This window comes from Asterias rubens, chromosome 13, assembly GCF_902459465.1.
Source record: "Asterias rubens chromosome 13, eAstRub1.3, whole genome shotgun sequence".
In the NCBI taxonomy this organism is placed as follows: Eukaryota; Metazoa; Echinodermata; class Asteroidea; order Forcipulatida; family Asteriidae; genus Asterias; species Asterias rubens.
The window spans coordinates 14,379,133-14,405,324 of NC_047074.1; the positions used below are offsets into that span (position 1 = coordinate 14,379,133).

General features: G+C 39.6%; 1 protein-coding gene across 1 annotated transcript in view; it reads left to right on the top strand.

Annotated features, from left to right (window-relative positions):
- Positions 1 to 26,192, top strand: part of LOC117298946 — a 48,366-nt gene that overhangs the window by 18,813 nt on the left and 3,361 nt on the right. The window contains exons 2-13 of the mRNA XM_033782333.1: positions 5,711 to 5,847; positions 9,696 to 9,810; positions 10,700 to 14,101; positions 14,681 to 14,888; positions 15,254 to 15,397; positions 15,881 to 16,470; positions 16,863 to 16,947; positions 18,139 to 18,212; positions 18,985 to 19,151; positions 19,593 to 19,738; positions 20,625 to 20,726; positions 20,912 to 21,047. Of these exons, the coding sequence (XP_033638224.1) occupies positions 5,783 to 5,847; positions 9,696 to 9,810; positions 10,700 to 14,101; positions 14,681 to 14,888; positions 15,254 to 15,397; positions 15,881 to 16,470; positions 16,863 to 16,947; positions 18,139 to 18,212; positions 18,985 to 19,151; positions 19,593 to 19,738; positions 20,625 to 20,726; positions 20,912 to 21,047 (5,234 nt within the window). The 5' untranslated portion in view covers positions 5,711 to 5,782. The remainder of the gene's footprint in view (positions 1 to 5,710; positions 5,848 to 9,695; positions 9,811 to 10,699; positions 14,102 to 14,680; positions 14,889 to 15,253; positions 15,398 to 15,880; positions 16,471 to 16,862; positions 16,948 to 18,138; positions 18,213 to 18,984; positions 19,152 to 19,592; positions 19,739 to 20,624; positions 20,727 to 20,911; positions 21,048 to 26,192) is intronic.

The window sequence follows — 26,192 nt, forward strand, 5'->3', positions numbered from 1 at the left end:
TTATTATAAGTTTATGTCACATTAAATCTTTTAAAAACCTGCATCAATGTCCTTGAGCTGAGGATGGTACGCCATCTCTGACGTCACATGCTATTTATTATTCTTGATTTCTACCTAAAAAGAAACCGTCACTTTTATTTAACACATAAAAAAAACTTCCACCATTATCATAAATAAAATACTCACTATATTATAACGACTTTCAGTTTTTGTTAACGCGATAATGAGATTCAATTGTAGAAAAATTCAGTTTTGCTTCTATTTCAAGAAAGGGTTTCCTTATTTTGGTATTTGCTATAGAATGTGGAACCCCAGGACAAACCAGAAAGGAACACAACATGTCTCAATAGAAAAATTCTAAAGACTGGGACGCCCACAAGGAAATGTGTGTACAAAGTCTATGGGGGATGTTAAAGGAACACGTTGCCTTGGATCGGTCGAGTTGCTCTTTGAAAAGCATCTGTAACCGTTTGTTACAAAATGCATATGATTAGAAAGATATTGTAAAAGTATAATATATGATCTACACAAATATGCTTTGAAATAGCATGGTTATCTCTTTACTTCTTCGACTCACATAAATGGCCGACCGTGTTAGTTCGTGACGTAAAAGGGAAAACCGTGAAATTTTGAGTGATACTAACTTGTGTGGGTCGTTATATTCTACTTTTAAAACATCTTTCTAACCATAATATATGCATTTCATAACAAACGGCTTCAATATAGACCAACTTGTCCGATCCAATGCAACGTGTTCTTTAAGTACACGGACAAAGCAAAGAACAAAGATGTCCCCACAGGGATGTAAACAATAGAATGTGCGTGTCCCTTTAGATATTCACAGAACTGTAAATAATTCTGTACACAAAAATCGTGTGTACAGAAGGTAGCGGTTTGGTATTAAGTGTAGACATATTTTCATTACACGCAAACTTTTTTTGAACGGTCAGAACTGTAATTATTTCTCAATATAAAAATTACATTAACGTAAGGAAGGTACAGCGGTGTGTTTTTTACTGAAGAAATATTTTCAGTACTGTCTCGTAAATTATGTCTAGACGGAATATAGGCTTATAACAGAAATAATAATTTCTTCATATAAAAAAATACATAGCGGTTTGGATTCAATGAAGAAATGTTTTCATTACTGGTAAATATAGATTTTTTTGAATGGGAAATTTTCACAGAACTGTAATTATTTCTCTATATAACAATTAAATTCGCATAATGAAGGTAAGGCGATTTGGTTTTCATTGTAGAAAGATTTTCACTACTAGTAAAGTTTGTCTGGGATATATCACAAAACTGTAACTATTTCTCAATATAAAAATAATAGGCCTACTAAAGAAATATGTTCATTCCTCGTAAATTATGTCTGAACTCCGAGACATGTTCACAAAATGGCTCGTTCCGCCGTAATCTCCTAACGGCAGTTATGAATGGATAAATGATGAAGGAATTCGCTCGTCACATGTCCAGTCAATTCTGATGGTTTCTAAGACTGCGTTTTTTCACTCACTGTTCTCAGTTTGTATGAGCAGTTTCTTGACAACAGTTGGTCGATGTTTTCTATCAAGTGCTATTCGTTGGGAATGAATGGAATTGTTTGTTTAATATATTGTGCTGTCACCATCGTGTATGTTTCCTGTGTACTTTACTAACAATGTAGATTGATTTTGTTTTCGATGAGAAAGGGAACTAATTTTGTTTCGTAAGAATCTGTTTGGTTTGGAATCTGACTCGACTACTTTAAAGGCAGTGGGCAATATTGGTAATTACTCAAAATAATTATGAGCATAAAACCATACTTGGTAGCGAGTAATGAGAAGTAGTTGTTGGTGAAAACGTTGTGAGAAACGGCTCCCACTGAAGTAACGTATTTTCAAAAAAGAAGTAAGTTTTCACGAATTTCATTTCGATACCTCAGAATTAGATTTCGAGGTCTCGAAATCAAGCAACTGAAAAAGCACACAACTTCGTGTGACAATTGGTATTTTTTTCTTTCATTGTTATGTTATGCATGTGTTGAGATAAACCAAGTCAGAAGACTGGTCTTTGACAATTACCAATAGTGTCCAGTGTCTTTAAAAGCTGGGTCGTAGATTGGTTTCGTCGCCACAATGCTAGTCGAAATTAAAGTCACTTGAAACAGTTTTAAAAGTTTCAGCTTAATGCCTACTTGTGGAAAAAAACTGTCATGGTATCACAAGAATGTTGAACACATCCACTGCTAAATTAGCAGTGACAGCGGGTACCAACCTCATACCAGACCGAAACATTCACCAAAGGACATCGACCCTCGGAATCTGCGAAAAGATGCATGAATCGTTTCGCAGGTTTCAGTATCTTCGTGTGAAACATGATCAAAATCATAATTACTTTGGCAGAAGACCTTCCTCAACATATAGTTAATACTGTCAACAGCTGTATTGCTTTTCAAATTAAGCCTTTATGGTCATGATTTAGTGTTTACCAATCTATGACCCCACCTCAATCCACGTATTGAAGCCATGTGTTTTGGACATGGCTTCAACATGGCGACCGAAATGGGAGCCTTAGCCAGAATATAATCCAATGTCTGTTTTTTTTTCTATACAAAGCCCTCCGTCAGACTTTAATTCAACACGTACCATAAAAATCCTTGAAAGTGATAAGTAGATTTTTATGATTTGTCCTCCTCTGGCAGTCACGTCTTTTAAGACGTCTTTTATATACGTTCTTAAAATAACACCCATGTACTCTTTCTTGTGTTAAAGACACTGGATATTAACAAAATAATTGTTAGTATGAAAACTTACTTGGTAACGAGGAATGGAAAGCTATCGATAATATAAAACATTATGAGAAACGGCTCCCTCTGAAGTAACACATAGTTTTGAGAAAGAGGTAATTTCTCACTTAGATAATATAAGACTCAAGCCGAAGCCTTTTATGAGCTATCTAAAAGCACACAAATTATGCAAAAACGGTGTTGTTTTCTTTCATTGTTCTATTGCAACTTCGATGAGCAATTGAGCCCAAGGTTTGTTTTTTATGCATAGGTTGGGTTACACTAAGTGAGATTACTAGTCTTTGACAACTTCCAAAGGTGTCCAGTGCCTTTAAATGCTGTCAGGGTTTATACAGGCAACACGAACTCGCAATTTAAGATGTCCAGTTCTAATCATAGTGCTTGGTTTGCCATTATGTTATAGCTCCTTGGCCTGCATAATTAAGTTGTGATGCTTTAATACAATTAAGGAGGTCGCCGAGTCTCAGTATTTTCTTGTACAGGTCAAATTCAGCGGCGGGTATTTTCTATACTGATGTTATTGGTTTAGATTTCTATGTTGGATACTTGAGTGAGGCAGTAGACTTCATTACATTTACACATCATTTATTATCCATCACTTCATATGCTAAAGTGAAAAACAAATAACATTGAGTCGGTTTTGGTTTCACACTGTAAAAGCTTCCTGGAGTGATAATTGAGCCGGGTTACGGGTCCTGGTGTTCTGACCCTTTTGGGGTCAGACTAACCGGGAATCTGGTTAGAAATGAGATTTCAGATTTTGTGTAACTTAGTGGAGTAAATTTAACCAATTTGATCACTGAGATTTTAGGTCCCATAGGATTCGGAACTTGGTCAATTCTGACCAGGAACTAGGTCATTTCTGACCCAGTGATTATGGAGTGTTGCTACTGTTTAATTGACATTTTTTAATGGCGTCATGAGACCGACTCCCAGTGGAATTTTGAGGTTTTGTGGTATTGTAAGAACTTTAAAAAAAATCCCCTTTCCCTTTCACCTGTCCACCATCTTCGAATGGCTTGGTAAATGGATGTTCTTCCTTAGATGTTAATATTTGTGAGATAGGCACTGCTTGGTTGGCTTGATGGTGACAATACGGATTGACTGTAACTATTCCTCTGTGCTGTTACCATGAAGCAATGCACTACATCCCTGTGGTTTTGGGCAGTACTTGATGTAATTACTGCAGTTGTTAAATCATAGAGTTACTCTATGTTTGAATTAAGCAGATTATGAAAACACCACAGTAAATAGCCAATGTGTGCAGTGCATCAAGCGTAATAAGTCTCGCTTGTTTTTTTTTCTGCGTCGATGAATTGAGATACAAATAAGAACGTATGTCTGAAAACACTTTAAGGAGAATTTTCTCCATCTTATGGATTATGGTGTGGATACTTTGTTTATCATACTTTTCAATAGAGGTCAAAGGTTAGCGGGCAAAAACTGTACACAATTCTGTGGAGTCTGTGTTTTGATTGTATCCGTGTAGGATACTCAAGATAGTCTTAACTCGAGATAAGACACAAGTCCAAACTCTTTCTGGTCGTTTCGGTACGAACAGAGTGCGTTAGCTGACCTCAATATTGCCAAACTGCACCGCCGGGTTTGAGAACAACTACACGGCAGGTGAATCATGACATTGTGTATGAATCGCCAGGCTCCGGTGACCAGCACGTGACCTTGGTGAAAGTTCTACTTTCGCGGGTCATAGGTTTAGAGGAATGACTAAAATGCACACGACCACACCTAAACAATACCAAATGTCATAAATGCACTCAGAATGACAGGTGGACCTTATGGACCCGGTTCGTGGGGTACTGCTTGTTTGTGAGGTGAGCCAGGGGGGGGGGGCAATGTCCATTGTAAGGCCCTCCGTAAGCCCGAACGAACAACTCTGTGTTGCAGTCACTGTGCTGGCATTCCTTACATTTGTTCTGTTAAAAATATCATATTTGTCATTATTGTTAATTGTGTGTTTGAACGTGTGTAAGTCCACATAGTGTTGCAAGTCCCTGCATTATGTGGACCTTTTTTAGTTCTAAGGTCCACACATTGTAAAAACACACGCGCTCCATAGCTCTGAGTTGAAACCACTCTGTGGACATAAACACACGCGCTCCATAGCTCTGAGTTGAAACCACTCTGTGGACATAAACACACGCGCTCCATAGCTCTGAGTTGAAACCACTCTGTGGACATAAACACACGCGCTCCATAGCTCTGAGTTGAAACCACTCTGTGGACATAAACACACGCGCTCCATAGCTCTGAGTTGAAACCACTCTGTGGACATAAACACACGCGCTCCATAGCTCTGAGTTGAAACCACTCTGTGGACATAAACACACGCGCTCCATAGCTCTGAGTTGAAACCACTCTGTGGACTTTCCTTTGTACTGTACATGTAAGGAAAATCATATTCCTCAACACTGGTGAAGACCTTGTGTTGACGTCCACAAAGTGTTTTCAAGCTATGCTTTGTATGGACCTCTTTTGTTCACAGGTTCACACTTCGTATATGTAATGATTACGCAATCCGACAACGGACAACCATCAACTAATAACTAATAGCAATGCCGTATCCTTATAATTGCAGATGTTGTTTTGCATTTTTGTTAATTTTTGTAATGAAACAACGCTTGCCAAACAACACGTGTTGAAATACAGGAAATAATGCATAATCGACAAACAGAATCGTTCGCTTAAGATTAACTCATTGAGTTATTAATATCTAATAGGATTTTTATGCTGACAACCTGGTGTTCCTAACACTATTTATAAATGTGATTGATTGGGAAATTCCTGACCGGATGTTGGAGATTGAATATAGGCCTAAGGATTAGACTGATTATAGATGCTTCAATTGTTTTAATTGATTATAAGGAAACTCATAAAGCTTTTCATTTTTGTTATTTGCAGACTGACGGGGAACTGCACGATTATAACGTCAAAGACAACCTCGACCCCAACGCACATCCAGCCCCTGCAGAGATGTTACACTATCTAGGCGGACCTAGGTCCGAGGACGGCAGTTACGTCCATGCGGATCTTACCAAGTAAGCGTGATAGCTGTTTTTTAGATTTTATTCCTGAAACATACTGGGGCATTTTCGAAATCAAGGTTGGGACTTTCTCTGGCTTTGGATCCGCCCGTCTGTCTGAAGCCCATTAGATCAAAACACATGATTTCTAAATAGCTGACCAATCCAAAGCTAAAGCCCACCGCCCATGCCGCGGTTTCGAAAACGGCACTCTTTAGTATGAATATGTATTCATTTACCTTTTTCGTTTTACGTATCAGCCATCTTTGTTCAACCATTCAAGCAATCTTAACAATTGAGGCTGAACAGAAACATAGCCTTGGCCCAATTTCACAAAGCCTTTGACAGCACAAAACTTGCTAAGCACAGGAAAATAGTGCTTAGCAAGAACAGGTTACCAGCCAAAATTCTATAAAGGTAACACTGTTGTAACTGGTGCCCCACTCATTTTTTGCTTGCCAAATAAATTTGTTAAGCAGTATTTTTCTGCTAAACAGCTTTATGAAATTGGGCCCTGACTCTTTTATCAACGTTAAAGCCAGATGCATTTTACTTAAATTGGTTACAAGGTACTCGACTGCACCATAATAATATGAAGGTTCTTTATATAATTTGTCCAAGAGGTCAACAGTGTGTGCATAGTTGTTCAGTTCGTTTGTTGTTTATTTGTTTATCGTGTACCCTCGTCATGTTGTTTACACCCTTTTTGTTTTCTTTAATTAGTATTGAAATACTAACATTCATCTTTAATTACTCGTTAAATACACCGACAAAGGAAGCACTTTAATAACAAATACTTTTTTTATTTTTAAGTTGCGCAAAATTAATATCCACGGTAGTTGCGTGCAGTAATTTGTTTCAAATCAACGTCATGAGAGCTTCCTCTGCCGCCTACGCTATATCGTTATGAAACGGAAAACCTATTATTAGCATAAAGTGAAGCTAACATGACTTCGCCATCTTGTTTGTCACTCTAAGGATTGTGTCGTAATAATTGATATCAAGTCTACATCACTCAGCCATACCTTTTCTGCGAATTGACTACATTGGAAACATTCCGTTTAAGGGACACATTTCCCTCAAATCTCTTATGATGTTGCTGTTTGCAAATACTCCCTATCAATTTTAAAGGGAATGTGCGTTTGATCACTCTTAAAATTTACACCAATGCAAATTGTTGGTTATTTGATAGAGTAGAAAGTATTTTGGGAATCTTCTCACAGAAAGCATTTTGTTAATAAATGTGGTCATGGAAAATATATCAGTTGTTATTCCCCCAAAATTTGAACATGGGAAATGTTCCTCATAGTATTGTGGAGTCAATAATTTGGTTATTTCACGAAGTTTTAAGGAAAACTCCACAATTTCCATGGCATTATTTGTGTGGGTTATTATATTCTACTGTTAAAATATAATTGTATTCATTTCATAACGAGCGTTTTCAGATGCTATTTATAGCTCAAACCACTAACGCCGAATGTATTGTATATTCACCGTATTAGGGACATGATTAGGAGGTTGGGGGGGGGGGTGCGTTTTTGCTGAGTTGGCAGAGCGGCAAAATCATTTTTTAATCAGTCAATTATTAACCAAGGGTCCCTGGTTTGTTCAGATGGTCAGTTGCGAGAGAAATTAACGAGTTATTTTGATCACAAGAATATTGATATTTCCTTCTATTGTATAACCTGAAAGGTTCCCAAAGGACCCGCATTTTTCTGTAATTGAAAAATATGAAAAGATCGTTTTATTACAAGGTGAAATCTGTCGTTTCTTATAAGACGAAACGAGCTTGCGAACTCTTTTTATATAATTGACATTTGTTTAAAAAAGATGTTGACGAGCATTAATTGAATACAATCAATATATGCCAATCGGATTGGGTGCTTTAAGGGAGCTAGTCTTAATTTTGAATCAAAACCGAACCTTTGTCAGATGCATCAGCAAACATACCTATTTTGGGCAACAAAGAGGAACAAATAATTTTGTTAAGACATCCAGAAAGCGGGAAAATTACAGCCAAGCGAGGTTATTAATTTACATACAGTGGGGATTGCTATGCGATCCAATGATAGTAAGGTTGCTATGCGTTCTAATGAGAGTAAATAAGTCAGGACAAAAGGATGGTCAATGAAAAGGTGGATTACTGGACCATAAAGGTTGTAAATGCATTCAAAGTATAGAGGAGCATTAATTTATTTCTATGAATAGGCTATGATTGTTTGTCTCTTTTATTTCCTTTCAAGCCAATTAGTCATGTCCTTCGCCTAATTGCTTTTAGTTGTACCCCAAAGAATATCGGAGACTAAACACAATCAATAAATACACAAGAGCTGCTTAATTAGCATAAAACATTACAATTAAAAAACCTTGATAGTATAAAACATTGTGAGAAACTACTCCATCTGAAGTAACGTAGTTTTTGAGAAAGAGTTAATATATCACTGAATATTTTCATCAGAGAAAGATAATTCAGGCCCGATGAAGTCTTTCTCTGGCATCTGAAAGCACACAAATTTCTTCTTAAAATTCTTTATTTTCTTGCAACCTTGATGACCAACCGAGCCCAATTGTTCACAGGTTTGTCATGTTATACATATTTTTGGGATACTCCAAGTGAAAAAACGGTATTTGACAAATACCAAACGTGTCCAGTGCCTTTATACATCATTTTAAATAGAGCTATGCTACATCAACAGTTCCTCGTGACCGTCTCACTAGTGACCAATCTCACAATGTAATTGCCATTAGTGGGCTTCCGTGTAATCTCATTTCTTCGAAACTAGAGGAAGAGTATCATTTCTTAAGGTCAATGAGCTTAAGTGGCACAACTTGAGACAAACAACCGTAGTGTAAAGGAAGATTGATGTCATTATCTAAGACAGATCGCATTTTCAAGTTTATAATTGGAAATGTTGTTATATCTGATAAATATTGTGCCGTGAGATTCTCGGAATAGGTGTTGCATCTCGATGATAATTGTTTTGTATGATGGTCGTTCATTAATATTTCTGAAAATAAATATTGATTTGCTCATTGTGACCGAATGGTTTTAGTCATTGTTGGATAATATATATATATATATCGAAGTCCTATATAGCGCACGTATCTACCAAACAAGGTACTCAAGGCGCTGAGTATATACATTTATACAGAAAGGTAAATTGCAGTGATGGATTCTGAGATCTAATTATTTAGTACAAGGTGTTACGGCGCATACAGCAGCCACAGCCAGGAACACCGCGGCGAACCCCTTCTCTTTTCGACAAGTGCAGTGGGTTATTTTGCATGCGTTACACAACAAATGGGAAGAACGGCTTTACGTCCAATCCGAAAGACGAAGCAATGGTTAAGTGTCTTGCTTAAGGACACAAGTGTCATGGCTGGGGATTCGAACCCACACTCTACTGACCGGAAACACCTAAGTTTGAATTCAGTGCTCCTAACGGCTCGGCAGCCTCACTACCTTAATATACACGACCACCATGTAACCGTGTTATAAATAAATTGTTGATGTGATGTAAGCTGGTATCACTTTCCAAGTAGATTCCGTCGTTAGTTCTGTCATGGTATTAGTTTTAATGTCATGTTAGAATTCGGTTCGTTATTTTTGTAGAACCAAATTTTTGACTCCACAAAATTGCGGAACGAATTTCCTGCTAGTTGTACTTTAAAAAGTCTTATTGTGTTGATTAAATAACTACTCACTAATAACAAAACACTGGGTGTTTTGTGTGTTTGTGCATGGTGACTCTTTAAACTATACAAGACAATGAGAAATTTATTAATTATGAAAGATTTTAAGGCGATGTGCCCCTTTGATGAAACATGCATGATGCAGTGTTTATTTATCTGTGTGAATTCAGAGAGAGGCTTCGTCAGCTTGCCACAGCGAGGCTAGCCGAGCAGGGTCGACGGGTCATGCAGGAGGCTAACTTTCTCTTCCAACAACAGGAGGCGGCAGCTGCAATGCAACGTAATGTAAGGATACCAGACTATATCACTGATGGGCCTAACTTCATAAAGCCTGTACGCACACAAATCTGCTAAGCAAAGAAAAAATTGCTTAGCCAAAAACAAGTAACCTGCCAACATTCAATAAAGTTCACACTGTTGCGACTGGTGTTCCACTAATTTGTTTGCTTAGCAAATAAATTTGTTAAGTAGTGTTTTCTGTTACACAGCTTTATGAAATTGAGCCATTATTTTTGCAGTGTAGTATTTGTTCTTTCAAATAAGTGCCAGAGACTAGAAGTGTCAATGTCCTTGTGGGCCTGCTCTTTCCTGTGATGGGAAACTTTAAACTGCAATACCATTCGGGTGTAATGTTATCTCATTTCCGTCAACAATTTGACTAATGCGGGTACCAGCACACTGTTAAAACAGTGTTTAGAATTTCAACACGTCCAAGCATATTGTACCCACGCCACTTGTTCACATATATACCCTACATCACGTTTAGATTCTTGTGTTTTTGATTGTTACAAACCATATGAGCAGGTGTTAAAATGATAAGCATGATTTTCTTTTAAACATGTTTAAAAAGTGGGTATAAAATTTGCGTACAACTGATCAACCACATCGCACCTAATCTTCCAGAATCCTCTTTGCGGACATCCAAATCGCGGCAGGAGGAACATGTGCTATCCAGACACCATCATAAAAGACGCGAATCTCAATCTAAACGAGACCCAACAACTCAAGCAACCTGGCACCATTTCATCATAGCTTCTTCTACTTTCCGTCCAATGACGAAGGTTGATCATGATGATAATATCATTACGTTTGAATGTAAGGATCTGTTTGTATTTTGTGTTAATATTTATATTGTTATATTTTAACAGGAATATTTATGTTGATTCTGCTACAGGTTACTGCGACCGTTGCATCCAAGCCTCTGTATCCCATCGCGGCGCCACAGAGAATGAAGCTACCCAAACACCAAGTCCGATTCCCGGACCCACGTTTGAATCCAAACAAACAATATGAAGGACCATTGAATCTCGTAAATCGTCCGGTACAATCCGGACGTCCGTACGCCGCGATCCGGCCCTCTCCAGAGGAGTGTGTGGTGGACCTCAGCAAACCTCTGGATCTATCGATGAAGTCTATTGAGAGACAGCAATGTGTCGTGTCCAGGGGACCTCCTGTGATGGACCCGAGGTTGATATCAATGTCGATGGCGAACGCGGGGGCGATGGTTGGCAAATCGCACGGTTTGTGTAGCAATGGGCGTGGGGTGGCGTCAGCTGTGACGACAACACAATCCGTGTACAGACCACCTCCGATGATGAGTTTTGGTAAACCTGGACGCCGTGGTAACCTTTTATATTCCACTCCATCAAATCATCATCAGCACCCACTTTTAGCGAAAGACATGCCACAAATATCCCAGGGTCAACTACATCCACTGGTATCCACTACAGTTGATCAGCACATTCAGCCTTCACGAACTGCACTGAAAAGACCCGCACCTGTTCTTGCGCATGCTGCTTCAGGCATTCCAACAAAACGTACAGTTCATGAGAAGAACTTGAACTTATACAAGGAGTTTTCAAAAGTCACACCGTCTTCCAGTATACCCATGTCAGCAAACATGCAGCAACAATATGAAGCAACAAGAGCTGCTTATTTGGACTATGAGCTCAAAAGGAGGAGCCATGCAGCTTCTCTAATCACCCAACAGAACAAGTCCTCTTCTTTGCGAATCACGGATGTACGACCCACTGCAAAAAATGGTGTTCATCCCATACCGACCTCCGCAGCGTCGAGACCGCGTAGCAAAGCCAGAGAAGCACCCGTCTTTCATCACATACATCATCATCTTCATCACCATCATGTACCACAACCAGATGAGGAGTTATTACTCTCAGACTCTAACGGGGCTACTGCTGTCCAGGTACCTCCTGAAATACCCTCTGGGGTACTAACCCATGACAATGTCCTCCCTAAGAACGGTAGACCTCTACCCGTACGGGAGATCCAAATTCACAGACTCGCAAACCATGGGTTGTCATCCCATGACATGAAAGCACATGATATCGTTACTGAGCCTAATCTATCGGCAGCACATAGAGATCGCGTACACGGGGTCTTGATTAAACACACAACAGGTACACCCACGGCAGCCGTCACGAGCCCGCATCTCAAGCGTGCCCACTATCGTACCCGAAGACGCTATCGTGAGATCAGCCCACCGACCCTCGTCTCCATCGCAGGTATACCTACCCTCTCTCGTGACGCCCCGAGTGTTGTGTCACCAACCCAACCTCACCAACCCAACCGTGCCGCCTCGCCGTTACGTCTCGTCGCGTCATCGTTCGCTGCTGGAGCTAAGATGAATGAAATCTTGAAACCACTTGACGAGCCTGATCATCAGCCGTCACAAGGTGTGATTAAAAACACACAAAAGAAACTATTAATGAGTGACAGCTTAGCTCGACCATTACGAGTGGACATTCCAGATGATAGAGCTTTCGTTAGCCATTTGGGTGGTGTGTACACTGGTCAAGCTAACCCAGTCCCACTTGTCCGTCAAGTTGCCAATGTTGCAAATATCACAAAGTGTCTGACGAGTGAGGCCAGCTCGTCCCCGAAGAAAGCCAACTCGTCCGGAAACGAGTCGCCAACGATGCCTGTTCTGACGCCACAGAGTGTTTATTCACCATGTCCACTCCCTCCATCCTTCACTTCCGAATCAGCTGCAACAAGCCATCCTCATAAAAACTCTACCACCGACCACACTTCGGCATCGTCACCAGTATTCTATAATGCTTTAACACTGCCTTTGTATCCACTTAACAAAGACGCGTCAACAGAAGTATCCCAGAAAATATCCAGACTCAAAAATAATTCTCCTCCGAATCTGCAGGAAAAAAGCCCGGAACAGCAAGTGCCGGATCAACGCGTTCCGGATAACATTGATGCGGATCAAGTTGACTCTGATCCGGATCGTATTGCAGCGTACAGAGAAAGGAACCGCGTAAATAGCGAACTCCAACGACAGATTGACAAATACCTTTTGGATGCCACTTCTAAAGCCGATCCGAACAAACCAATGCAGAGACGGTATAATGATAGGGGAAATGGTCGTGAATATAGTAGAGAAACTCTTGAAGATATTGACAAGGGGAGGAAGGGACATATGCATCAGTACAGCCTGAAAGCAAGTCTAGACAAACTCAAGTCAAAACAACCAAAGAAGGACAAACACCTGAGCCATGCACCCCATGACTCAGACGACAGAAATATCTTTGCACAGTTCATGTTACAACGACAGTGGTATGGGAATAAAACCAAGGCAAAAATAGCAGAACATCAACACTGTGACGTCATTGATCTTACAACCTCGCCATCTTTGTCACCCGCTCCTGATATACTAAAAAGCAATACGGGTATAAATGGTGTCAGTGGTGGGATACCTGAACAACTCTCAGAGACACCGCCCCCAGCATTCAGAGGTCAAACTACACAAGAATCCATGCTGCAACAGGCTATACTGGAGGGCAAATCTGTTTCTGTGAGTGATGCAATCGATGCTGCATTTGCTGGTCATATTCGGGACTTTTCATGTGTCGCTGGAAACATTGAGCAAAAAGAGTTCACTTTTAAGAAGCAAAGCGTCAAGCCTGAATTGAAAGACTCACTGCGAAGACTTTCTGAGCACCAGACATCTCAATCTGCCGTTCCATCTTCGTTTGGCAACACATGCCCAGTTATAACATCAGCTAAGACCTCTTCAATGGTTTCATCCGGACACCCATCTGGAGACGTTTTTAGACACGGAGTCCCACCGCACTATTCCTCAGCGTCCTCTCTATCGACCCACTCCTCACAGTCTTTCTTCAACGGGAGCATCTCCTCAGAAAACCTACAAACAGTTTCCCCATGCAGAACTGGAGGAGGAGCGTTATCCGCCTCGGCTATGACGTCATCGACGCCATCTTTATCTCAGATGAGATACTCCCCTACCGAGAAGACATTCTCCCACGACCCTCGTAAGAAGCTCCTGGCAGCCATGAGCTACGTCCACATGCCTCCAGGGGTTGCCTGCTCCATTTCACCGGTATCTGTAGCTGCTAGCCTTAACTCGACCGTGAGTCCTTCAAGCGGCAGGAGCACGCCGTCAAAGTGCTCGGCAAGGAAGCGATCGCTGGAGATGCTACGATTGGAGAACACGTCTAGCTACGTTGCAGAGATACCTAAGAGAAGAGGTCACGTGGATTTACTAACGGATCCTTCGCTGTTAGACAGAGAGGAACGAGCTTTACAGGTGAGACTTGCGTAGTGGATATGTAGACGTCTCTCAAGGTGTTTAAAGTACAAAGTAGTTTCTCTGTTGTGACAAAATAATTATAGAAAGTCGTCTGCAGCTGTGTCTAATTCATCACCAAAACAAATTCAGACTAATTTAAGTCAATGTCTACTTAATTTAAAGGTTAGAAAGATTGATCTTATTCGCTGCATTATTCATTTTAAATAACGAGAAACTTTTGATGTTCGAGGCTTTGCCATACCTATGTAGAAGTTTCTCAAGGTGTTTAAACTGTAATGAAGCCAAACTATGTATTTAACATTATACAGAAATTTAGACATTAGACATTCTGTTGAAGACGAGCAGAGTATACCTTTCAACACGTCGAGTCAACACACTGGGGTTTTTCTGAACCAAAACTCCCAAAAAGAGATAATGACTTCTTTAGAAGCATGTGTATGTACGAACAAATATTCGAATGGCTCTTGTTTTTGTGTAATCGCAAATAGATATACCACTACATTAACAATTTAAAATGACGGTTCGGTTCATCATTTCGATTTTGCTTTTTTTTTTTTTTTTTTTTTTACAATATAGCGAGCCATGAAACAGTTCAATGAAATGGAGCAGAAGGAGAAACTAACCCCGACTGGCTCCCAGTCAAGCCCGAACATGGACCCCCAGGCACAAGCCAGACGTCACCCAGGCCGTGTGCTGACCAGCAAACAGTCACCAACCTTCAGATCAGGAAAGGGCCGTGGACGTAAAATCAGACGTCTTATGAGGATTCAGCAGAAGTTCAAAGGTATATGGAAAAGCTTTTTGTATTAAATAAGTGAGAATACTCCTTTTTTGAAGTCTACGGTGAATTGTTTGACTATATGGGTCAGCTTGACACAATCCGAACCATTCTGACTCACGAAGGGGTCTGGCCCCACTGGACCCGAAATCTGTATCAATTCTGAACTTGGAGTTTTAAGAGTGCGTATTTATACCCACGTCACTTTAATTCTTGTGGAATACACCAAAGTGCTAAAGATTGTGTTGCTTTATTTTTGCAAAAAAAAGTTTATTGGTCTGACGTTTCGACCCTAGCAGAGTCTTTCTCAGAGGCAACACAACACACAGGAACAAGTATAAATTGCTTTTTGTTTTACTTTTTATGTGCAGACGATTTTTCGGTATCGGCCTTGAAGGCCCGACGGAGTTTTTCACGAGAGATGCGCCGTCTAACCAGCACCATTAGCCGGCCGAGCTTCCATGACTTCGTCCCCACAGTTCTCGAAGACAGAACCAGACATTCTTTAGCAACCAGTAAGTTTTTATCAATTTTGGTTTTACCCATACACCGATGTGTGTTAGCACTGTATACTCAGTACTTTCCGGAGTCCTGTGCAAAAATATCACAGGCATGTTTCTCGGGTGGGATTCGAACCCACGACCCTTGCAGTAAGTTTTTGATTCTACATAACTCAACGTAAATGTTCGTTTGTTTTGTTTGTTTTATTTCCCTTTGCAAAACAACAAATGTACAAGAATATTGATTGCAAGGAAATAAATAAAGTTATAAAAACTAAATAAAGTACAAATGGGGTTGCAACTAGAGAAGGTTTTCCTCGTGTAGTGGAGCACCCAGCTGTTAAATGCTGCAATGGTTTAATAACCGACAAGTTTCAAATAATGTCATTTATACTATAAGGAATTTCTTAACTTAGTAATGTTATAATCTTAAATGAAGGACCTTAGATTAGTATAAATACTAAAAAAAAATAATGTCCATGAAAACTTTTTTTTTAGGATCTTCTGCAAGGGAACGAAAAGCTCCTTACCACAAAAACGCCCGCTACGAAATGGAGATAGAGAAAGAGGAGAGAAAAGTCCTAGAAAGGAAGAGACATAAACGATCTGTTAGTTGCTCTACGAGTGGGGACGAGGAGCCCAACTCACCGAAGACCAAGACGCCATCTGGAAGAAGACGGAAGGGCAGTGATGCCGTCTTCAAGACGTCTGGTGATAAGACCATCGTTGTGAAAGAAGAACCTCTCACGGAATCCAATGACGTGGTTCAACAAACCAATCAGATTGAAATAAAACCTGATCCTGCCCAATTAGAGGGCTTGGTTAATGAAGAGGGCGTGGCTATGCAAAGCAGCATGGATATGGACACGCCCCTTCATGTGGTCCTCGATCCCACCAATCGAATCAAAATGAAGTTCATGACGCCGTCTGCATTTGAAATGCATCAGAAAGACTCTGGGAAGGAGAATGACAGTGGGAAGAAGAAGCCGGGAGGCAAGAGGAAATCTAAAACCAAGAATGTTAGCTCTGCAGTCGTTGCCATGGAAACAGATGTACAGCAAGAAGAAAACCCCATAGTCAAAACAGAGGTAAGTTCATATTTCTTTTGAAATACCGAAACATTTTCACTATTATTTATAAAAAAAAGACGCCCAGCACAAGGCCAAACGGCAAAGGTTATAAGAAAAAAAGACAGTTTTATATAGAGACATTCCTCTTGAACAGGAATAGATTTCAAGATGGTGGAAAACTAGATACGTTTGTATAGAGAGTTCCAGAGTGCAGCAGTAAGGGGAAAGTTTTATCAAATATCTCACAGTAATGGCCTTTGGAACATTGATGGGGCGAAAGATGTGGCAAGGCGGGGCTGATGGTGAAGCTGTGTACAGACATGTTCGAATCTTGGAATATAATGTTTAAGGTTGTGATTCAGTGTTTCGTGTAATACATTAACTCGTTCTGTTCTAAAATTGTGATCCAGGTTGCTGAGTTAAGAACAACAGAGACTCCTCCACCTTTACCTGAACCGATTCCAGTGAAGATAGTGCGACCAAACCCCCCATTCGGTAGGTTGAACTCCTCCTCCTCTTCCCTCCTCTTTGAAGTTATAGTCTGACCATGGAGGAAGGAAGAAAAGGAGCTCGAACGAAGGGACTTCAAAAGTCGAACCTGCGGTACCGCGGTCGTTTAACGACACTTCGTCATCACCCACATACCTTATACAGACAATGGGCGACCTGGCGTATGTGAGTTTGCGCATGCGCACTTGGTTCTTCACTCAACCATGGTGTCGTATGTCGTATGGGTATAATAATAACTTTTGATATAACACAGAAAAACAACTTTTTTGAGACCTGATAAAAATTGTGTACACTTGTGCTCACCAAATCGAAAAACACAATTGAATACCAACCACCCTCGTGTGCTTATACCCAAATTTTGAACCACCGCTAGTGACCGGAAAATTAAAAAAAATTAAAAAATATGCCATGATGTTTCAGTAAAACACCACAAACGGTAAATGAAAACGGGTATATTCACAATTCTTGTCTCCAATGATTCAACTTTACACGAAGGCAACGGTGCAGCGCGGCGGTACCGCACGTTCTGTACAAAGAAATATAATCCTGCTCGTTAATCGGCCGTCCAGCTGGAGGTCTCCTATCTTTTTCCACTAGTTAGACGGGGGCATTGTCAGTGTATTATTTTGTTACTCTGCGGTTTTGTGGGTCGTTCGAGCTCCTTCTATTCCTTCCTCTATGGTCTGACTAGATACAAATGAAAGGTAGTGTTTCGGTTAAAGCTACATACAAAAACTGCATACGCTCTCGTAGCAACAACCAACTACTCTATCAGATCCAGTGAGTGGGACATGCCAAGTATGCACGAAAGTTACGGTCGATAATACTGGCTTCTTGTAGCGCTCAAATCCGTCGCCAGGTGACGCTCATTGTGCTCCAACACTTTTACCCTCTGGCAACTGGGGCATTTATTTCGTTCCTTAAACCATCTCAGTTCCCTTCGGAGTATACATATGCTTCCATAGCAACAAGCTAAATCCTATCACACGAACAATCTCTGCCTTCACAGCCTCGCAGGGACCCATTTGCCATAGGGTATGGAGATGCAAACACAGCTGCTCAAGGACACTAGGGTCACGACTGGGATTCGAACCGAAGACAATCTGATGACTATATTATGGTTTTTTGTATGAGGTATCGGTAAATATATTCCCTTTTGTCTTTGTTGATCGCCAGAACTGAAACGTCTCATGGTGAACAAGAAACTTGGTGAAACCGTCTTGCATCGAGCGGCTCGACTCTCATACGATGTAAGTACTAAACCTCTGCTCTTTTTAATGATGGTTCACTCGGTGACGCTATGATACTGTTTTGAACAATCTTGTTTGTAATCAAATTTCGTGAACTCCACAAAAGATTTGGTTAAAAAATCTCAAATATTCAAAGTTCCCTGTTGACACCAATTATAACACGGAAAAAATTAACAGCTTAGGTATTAAAATAAAACAAATGTTTTGCAGAATTTTTTTGTCTTTAACGTAATGGTGTTAATTTTGATTCTCTCGTCGGTATCTATGTTGTCAGTTTAAACATCCAGTTTTTGCAATGTACGGTGCTTTTTCAAAGACGGGTAAAAGAAACCGGTAACTGTCCACCAAGTGTAACCTGAGGTTACTGACTTACAGAATGAAATGTAACGTTTCCTTTCCACATTTTCCTCGATGCAATGTAGGCATACCGTGTTATTTTAGCCTTGACGCTCTCTTCATCTTCTCTAATCAAATACTTCCGTTATATGATTTAATTCCTTAAGTTCCGGGTTCAGTTCCTTGTTTAATTCCTAGTTCATGTTGCAGGACATTCCTTGAGCCCGTAACATTATCTCTCTAACCAATCCTGGATAATACACTTAATTTTATATGTACGTTGGGTTGGACTGTAAGTTGGGTTGGACTTCGTGTAAACTAAAACATACTATTGTGTTGCAATTGTTTTGTTTTTTATGTGTTTTTTTATATAGAATATTATACGTTTACTAAATCTAATCGTAGTATCTGATCCCTTTTTCTAATCCTTTTTCAGGATGTAGCCGTTTACTGCATAGATTATGACGTCATAGATATTAATGCTAAAGATAATGCTGGTTATACGCCACTACATGAGTGTTGTGTACACGGACGGCTATCTGTAGCGCGGTATCTGCTGGAGCATGGTGCCGATGTCAACGCGAGCGCATCGGACGGGACACGGTGAGTTGGTTACCAATTAAAATTGACTAAGGCGCTATATAAAATAGGAAGTATATAATCTCAACCCAAATTATCAGAAATACAAAACAAAAAAATACAACATTTTAAACGTGGAGGAGTGTAATAAGACAGTAAAATTGATGAGTAGTTTTGTTCCAACATTTCTAATTATTATTCAAGTCAGAAGTGCTTACGATATCATCTTTGAAAAGTGCGGCGAACTTCAACTGGCAGTCTATTGCACATGACGTTATTGACCGCCATCTTTGGTATTACTAACAATGGAAAGGTGCACACGTGTACGTTCTGCGCACAACTCGCAGCCAATGATAGCTTACGTTTCATCAAACATGGCGGTCAATACAAGGGGTCTAGTGAGGTTCACGTAGTTAATTTTTTTTTAGATTTAAACCATTTTTATCGACTGTTTCTACATTTCAGGCCCATTCACGATGCTGTTGACAACAATTGGTTGGAGTTAGTGCGCATGCTCCTTGCCTACGGGGCGGATCCATTGATAGCAACGTATTCAGGCAGGACGACCATTAAATTGGCGCGAACTAAAGCCATGAAGACATTTATCATCGGTAAGTTGAGTCAGGGTGTTAAAGTCACTGGACACGCTTGGTAATTGTCAAAGACCAGTATTCTCACTTGGTGTATCCCAGCATATGCATAAATAATAATAATAATATTTATTCTGGCAATCACATTTACAAGCACATGTACAACATACATTAAACATATTTAAGAAAACAAAGTAAAACAACAGTGGGGTGCCCAAGGAGAGCATAAAAGTTAAAAAAAATAACTATCGCCAAAAGGCGTATGTCTCCTAAATCCCCCAAAATACATTAAGGCAAGAGAGGGCATATAAAAAAGCACAGAAGATAATAACAATCACTGAACAATAAAAAGACAACTCTGTGAAAATTTTGACCCAATTGGTCATCAAAGTTGTAAGAGGACAAGGAAAGAAAATTTTTAATTGTAGCACACATTTGTGTTATTTCAGATGCCTAATAAAAGGCTTTATCCTGAAGTCTTTTAATATTTTAGTAAGAAATTCCCTCTTTCTCAAAAACTATGTTACTTCAGAGGGAGCCGTTTCTCTCAAGGTTTTATGCTATATCAAAAGCTCTCCGTCGCTCGTTACCAAGTAATTTGTTATGCTTACATCTATTTTGAGTAATTACCAACAGTGTCCTGCCTTCAAAATATCACAAACCGATAATTTACTTGTATCAAGCTATGAAACTAAGACGTCACAATGACGTCAGCATCAAGTATGTTTTGGTAACCAAGGATAAGTGACAAGACCACAAACAAATTTACGTCGCATGATGCTTAAGCCTAAAAAACAGCATAAATGTTGTCTCTTCCTTTGTTTATTACAAATGATTAAGGATGTCAGAGGATAGGAAGACGTCATACATGACGTAGATTGATTACGATTGCGTTAATTCCCATTAGGCTACCTTCGCGATGTCAACGGAGACTGGGAACTAGACGAGGAAGATCCATACCAAAGTAACCTGGATTTAAGCTGGAGCCTTGACGGGGAATATTCTTTTGGTAAGTTGGTCAAACCGTCATCTTGGGTGGGGACAATTTTGTTTTTCTTTTACAAGTTCACACATTTTTAAGACATCAGTATAAGAAAAGTATGAACGACCCATGATTGTTCCGCCAGCTCTTTTTTGATTGTGATTCTTCAAAATCATAACTTTGTAACAATATTTTTTGTGTGTTTTCTTTAGACGAACATGACAATGCAACGGTGGATATATTTCAAGGTATACCAGATCAGAAGGTGAGGGAGGAAAGCTTCTTGCTAGAGATGAGTGACACGCCGCATCTTACAACCTACAACATCCGTCTTGCTAATACACAAAGGTAAAACTTGATAGTCCATACTTCCACTGAATAACAAGTTTTGAAGTTAAGTTTGTGTAGCTATATTGCCTTCGATCGTCACAGTTTAAAGACGTTTATTTCTGTGTGATTTACCCGAGCTTATGAAAAGGCTCTTTTCTCTCATAGTAGGGATGTCAGTTGAAATTTGAATGTTTTTTTCTTTGCTTTGCAATGTGGCTATAATGAAAGAACACAGTGATAGGAGTTGTTAGGTGGTAGTTTGAAGAAAATCGGTCAAGGGATTCCAAAGTTATGATTAATTTACAGGTCAACTTCAACAAGGCCGTTGCTAATAGCAACTAACGTAAACAATAAACAAACAAATAACAATGTTATCAGGGTCCTAATTAACAAACTAAGGTTTCAAGTCGCACAAAACCTAAATATATTACTTCCTTGCAAAAAGTTTTATGAGAATAGAAGAAATTAAACAATTTGATTGCAAGGAATTTAAATTAACAAATTTCAAAGAAAGACCTAAAGTCCCGAGGGATTAGTGAAAGGTGTGAATATTGACTTTCATGGCTTTAATGAACAAACAACCAAACATTGAACAAACCCATGTTTTCAAAGGAACATATCTCAAAAAGTAAATGTCTGACAATGTTCATTTTTGGAGCACTAATAGAAAAGTCAGGTGCCTCAAAAGTAAATAAAGAACAACAATAACAATCCATTATCTTATTTATTGTTTGTTTTTTAAATATGCAAATTATGCCTAATTGCGGGTAATTTGATCCCGGTTTTATAAATAAACAATGAATAAACTTGTGTTTTCAAAAGGGAATATCTCAAAAAGTAAATGTCTGACTACCTTCATTTTTGGAGCAGGAATAGGAAAGTGAGATTCATTTCAGATAATTTAACAAAAAAACAAAAAAAACATTATCTTATTTATTGTTTTGTTTCTTAAATATGCAAATTATGCATAATTGGTGGTAATTTGAATCCCGTTCTATAATAAACTCGCGTTTTCAAAAAGGAATATCTCAAAAAGTAAACATGTCACCACCTTCATTTTTGGACCAGGAATAGGAAAGCAAGATACCTTTAGGATATGTATGCAAAAACAATATCCACCAACTAATTTGTTAATTAATTAAATTTGTTATTTTTTTTTAAATATGCAAATTAGGTGTAATTGCTGTTTCAAGAATTTTCATCAAAATAAGGGCAGTTGTTGTAGAAAATATGTGTTAAACTTAAAGTTCGTTATTAATAAAAGTAAATGTTAATTAAAAATCAAAGAAAAACTGAACTGTGTTTAATTTGCTCTGGATACCCCAAGACACTTTCAAATGGACAAGTGCAACCTTTTGGTTAATTACTAAATTACAATTACTTGATACGCCACTGCACTCTTACATCCAAACCAGTTTCACACAAATCTTACCTCACGCTTCCTGTAATCATCAATCAAATTCTCCACCAAAACTTCACTCGACATGTCATCATCATCATCACCATTATCATCACCTTCCACTGGATCGTATGCAACAACACATTTATCATCACCTTCCACATCAATTACTCGACCTCTGTACCACATCTCATTCAAATCATCATCCAGCCACATATACTTGATGTCACGACCCATTGCTTCTGTTACACCTACATCTATTTCTTTCAAATCACCATTATCAAAATCTTCCTTTACCTGTTTCTGACTGTACTCAAACTCATCCTTTGACCCATCATACTTAAACACATACTTCCCTCTTCTCTTCTCTAATATCACACACACTGTCTCTTCTTTCAATTCATCACAAACCGTTGTATGCATCAACAAACGCCCAATCATCTCATCAACTTTCAAGCTCCTCTTTGCACGCTTTGCACCAATACCTTCATCATTATCCTTACCATCACTTGCACCATCCTTCACACCTGCATCATTCGTATGTTCATCCTCACTTACTGCATGTACACCAAGCACTTTCTTCATGTTTTCTATCATTTGCTTAACACTCAGCTGCTTCCCCGCACTTGACATATTCAGTAGACCATCCTTTGAGTGTTCATCTTTCATTACTTTCTTCCTGTATCTCATCTGCACTTTTACTAGGTGTTCCTGCTCTTTTTCATTCTTACCTCGCAAACTTGTCTCCATATCTCTCACACTCAACCACAAAGGACCATCACTATTCATATCTAACACAATTTTTCTGATGGTCTCTCTCTCTCGCTGTTCACGCTTCTCTGCACCCTCCTTTTCTCACGCATAGCCTTTTCCCTTTCTTCAAACCTTCTTTTTCGCCTTTCACACATCTCTTCCCTTTGCTCCTTCACAGACTACTGTGCTATCCTTATCATCTTGCTCTTCTCATCTTCACAAAGGTTGTCTCGCCACTCGCTCATTCGATTTCTCCTACACATGATCAAACTTTCAATCGCATACTCAGTCGCTCTTGGCTTCTCCCTCAACAATCGGTCAAACATACCAAAGTCACGCTCCACATCAACATTCGTCCTTGGCACACTTCTAGTTTCATACATCATTTGCTCATCCATGTTCTCAAACACTCCACCGCTGATCTGGCTCTCCAACATTCTTCTTCCCAGCTTGACAAACACACCAAACAGACACTGGAGGACTTCCTTACAGGCATCATCATTCTCACACGGTGTTACCAAGCTATCAAACACAGAGTCCACCTCAACCTTCACATCCTGAAACATCCTTACTTCACCATGAACAACTTCACTTGCATCTTCACTCCACGTCTCAAAACACTTGATCATTTGCTCATATCGTTCATTCATTCCAATCACATGCTCCTTGATGTTCAACACTTTCCACAGAGGCGCAGTCACAATCTTATCAATTAAGCCTAACGCTCTCACTTCAGTCTTGTACTCATCCACTTTCAAATCTTCGTACACAGCTCGCATCAGCTTATTCTCATTCTTCACACGATCAAAAAACTCAATCAAGTGCGGATAGAGATGATACACCCCTGCACCATTATGAAACAAGATGTTGAATCTATTGCCTCTAAATGGTGCAAGGGGTACCGCATCCATTCCGCATTCACTCTCCAGAAACACACGGAAATACACTGGCTTACCAGACTTCTCACACGCTCTTTCCTGCACACTCTTACACACTGTTCTTACCAGTCGCTCTGCTCCACAACCACCACTACTGCTACCAGGCAAACTCGTACTTCCCACTTTTTTCGCACCGAAAACATCCTTTTCCCACACTTTCAGACACGCAACAGCTTGATCTGCCAAGCCCACAACGAAATGCATCCCACAGAAGAAATTATTCATCATTTTCATGCTGCCTCTTTCACCCTCACTCATTTCACCCCAACCTTCAACTACCTTTGGCAAGATGCCCGCTCTGTACTCCTTCAACATCCCATTGAACTTCTTCTCCACTGCATGCCGGTCACTCATCGTGTTCTTCACTTGTCGCACAATCTCATTCACCTTTTCACTCCCTTCTTTTGCACACTTTACAATATCATCCACAATCTCCTTAAACCCATCCAACGTTTTCTCGGCACTTCCACACACCATTGGTCGGAGCCCAAGCGTTAGCATCTTCCCAGATGACAATGACATATCATAGGTTCCATAGTGATAGCCCCACTTTGTTGTAGCATCTGTACACAAAGTGACAGGGCCATCACTACCGGTTACCTCGGATACGCATTGCATCTGTGCTAACGCTCGAGCTTCAAGCAGCATAGTCTTCGCAAAAGTCTCTTTCGGTAGTCTCACCTCTTTCTCATTCATTTTGGTTAGCTTTGACAACACAGTTCGAATCACATGCTCTACATTCCTGGCACCCACATTCATTGTCATCAAGTCCTGATACACTTCACGAATACAATCCTGATACATGCCATTCTTAAAAGTACACACTCCGGAATTCAAAAACTCATTCACACACTCTTGTACTCTATCATCAACATTCTCCTCTATCTCCATCTTATCATTTGTCAAGCTTCTGCATTCCTCATTTGCATCCTTTAGTTCTCTACGCAAACTTCTCACACTCTTTTGCAACCTCTTGACTTGTACCTTCTTCTTCGACATCAGCTTTTGCCCATTTAACTTTCTCTTTCTCTCACACTCTTCCTTGGCAACCGCTTCATCTGCTCTTACCTTACACAAACCTAGCTGCTTCCTCAACTTCTTTTCTCTTAACTTGTATTCTTTCTCTGCCTTAAACTTCACCTCCACTTTCTCCTTCACAGCCAATCGACGCCCTAGTTCTCTACACCTCTTCAATCTCTTTGTACTCTTAGTTCTTATCTTCTCCACAAGTACCTTCGAGCTCCTTTCCTTTTTCTTCATCATTTGCAGTTGCATACATTTCACTTTCTTCTCTGCTTTCAACTTTTCCACTTCCATTACAAGCTCATCCACTCTCTTTTTCTCAACCTCTGATTCCTCCACCAACATCTTCTTTTCCTCACTGACTTCACGCAATGCATCCTTTATGCCCCTGTTTTCCTCACACTTTCTTTCTAACACTTCAACTTTCATTTTCAAATTCTTAACAACATCACTTTGCCTCATCTCACTTGTACTTGCTTCATCAACATTCTCTGTATGCAGTCGCTCACACTCACAGAAACACTTCTCCATCAATTGTCTAACCTGCTCCTTGCCTACCTTCCGATCCCGCTTCCTGGCTGCAATCACACGCACTAGCCTGTTCTCAAATGCTTTCACACTTTTCTCATACACAAAAAACTTACACACAATTTCTCTCATTTTCTCAATCACATTTCTTCGACAACTCACCTTCTTTTCCTCAACCATCAGTTCATCCCACATACCGAACACAAATCCATTTTTCAAACTCTCTAATTCCTTCTTGACAACAACAATCTCATCCCCTTTACCAGCTTTCATACTGTTCAAATCACTCAAACTAATGCCAACTTCATCACAAGAATACTCAAAACTAGCCATTACCAATTAATCCAACAAGATAACAGTAAATTTCTCAACAGTTTTATTGTCAAAACAGATAAATAACAAAGCAAAGTTAACTTAAATTTAAAACAGAAAACCAACAGGATTAGGATAAGAAACTTCTCAGTATTAAATATAAATTTAAATCTAAAAAATAACACAGCAAAGCTACTAATCACTAAGTGA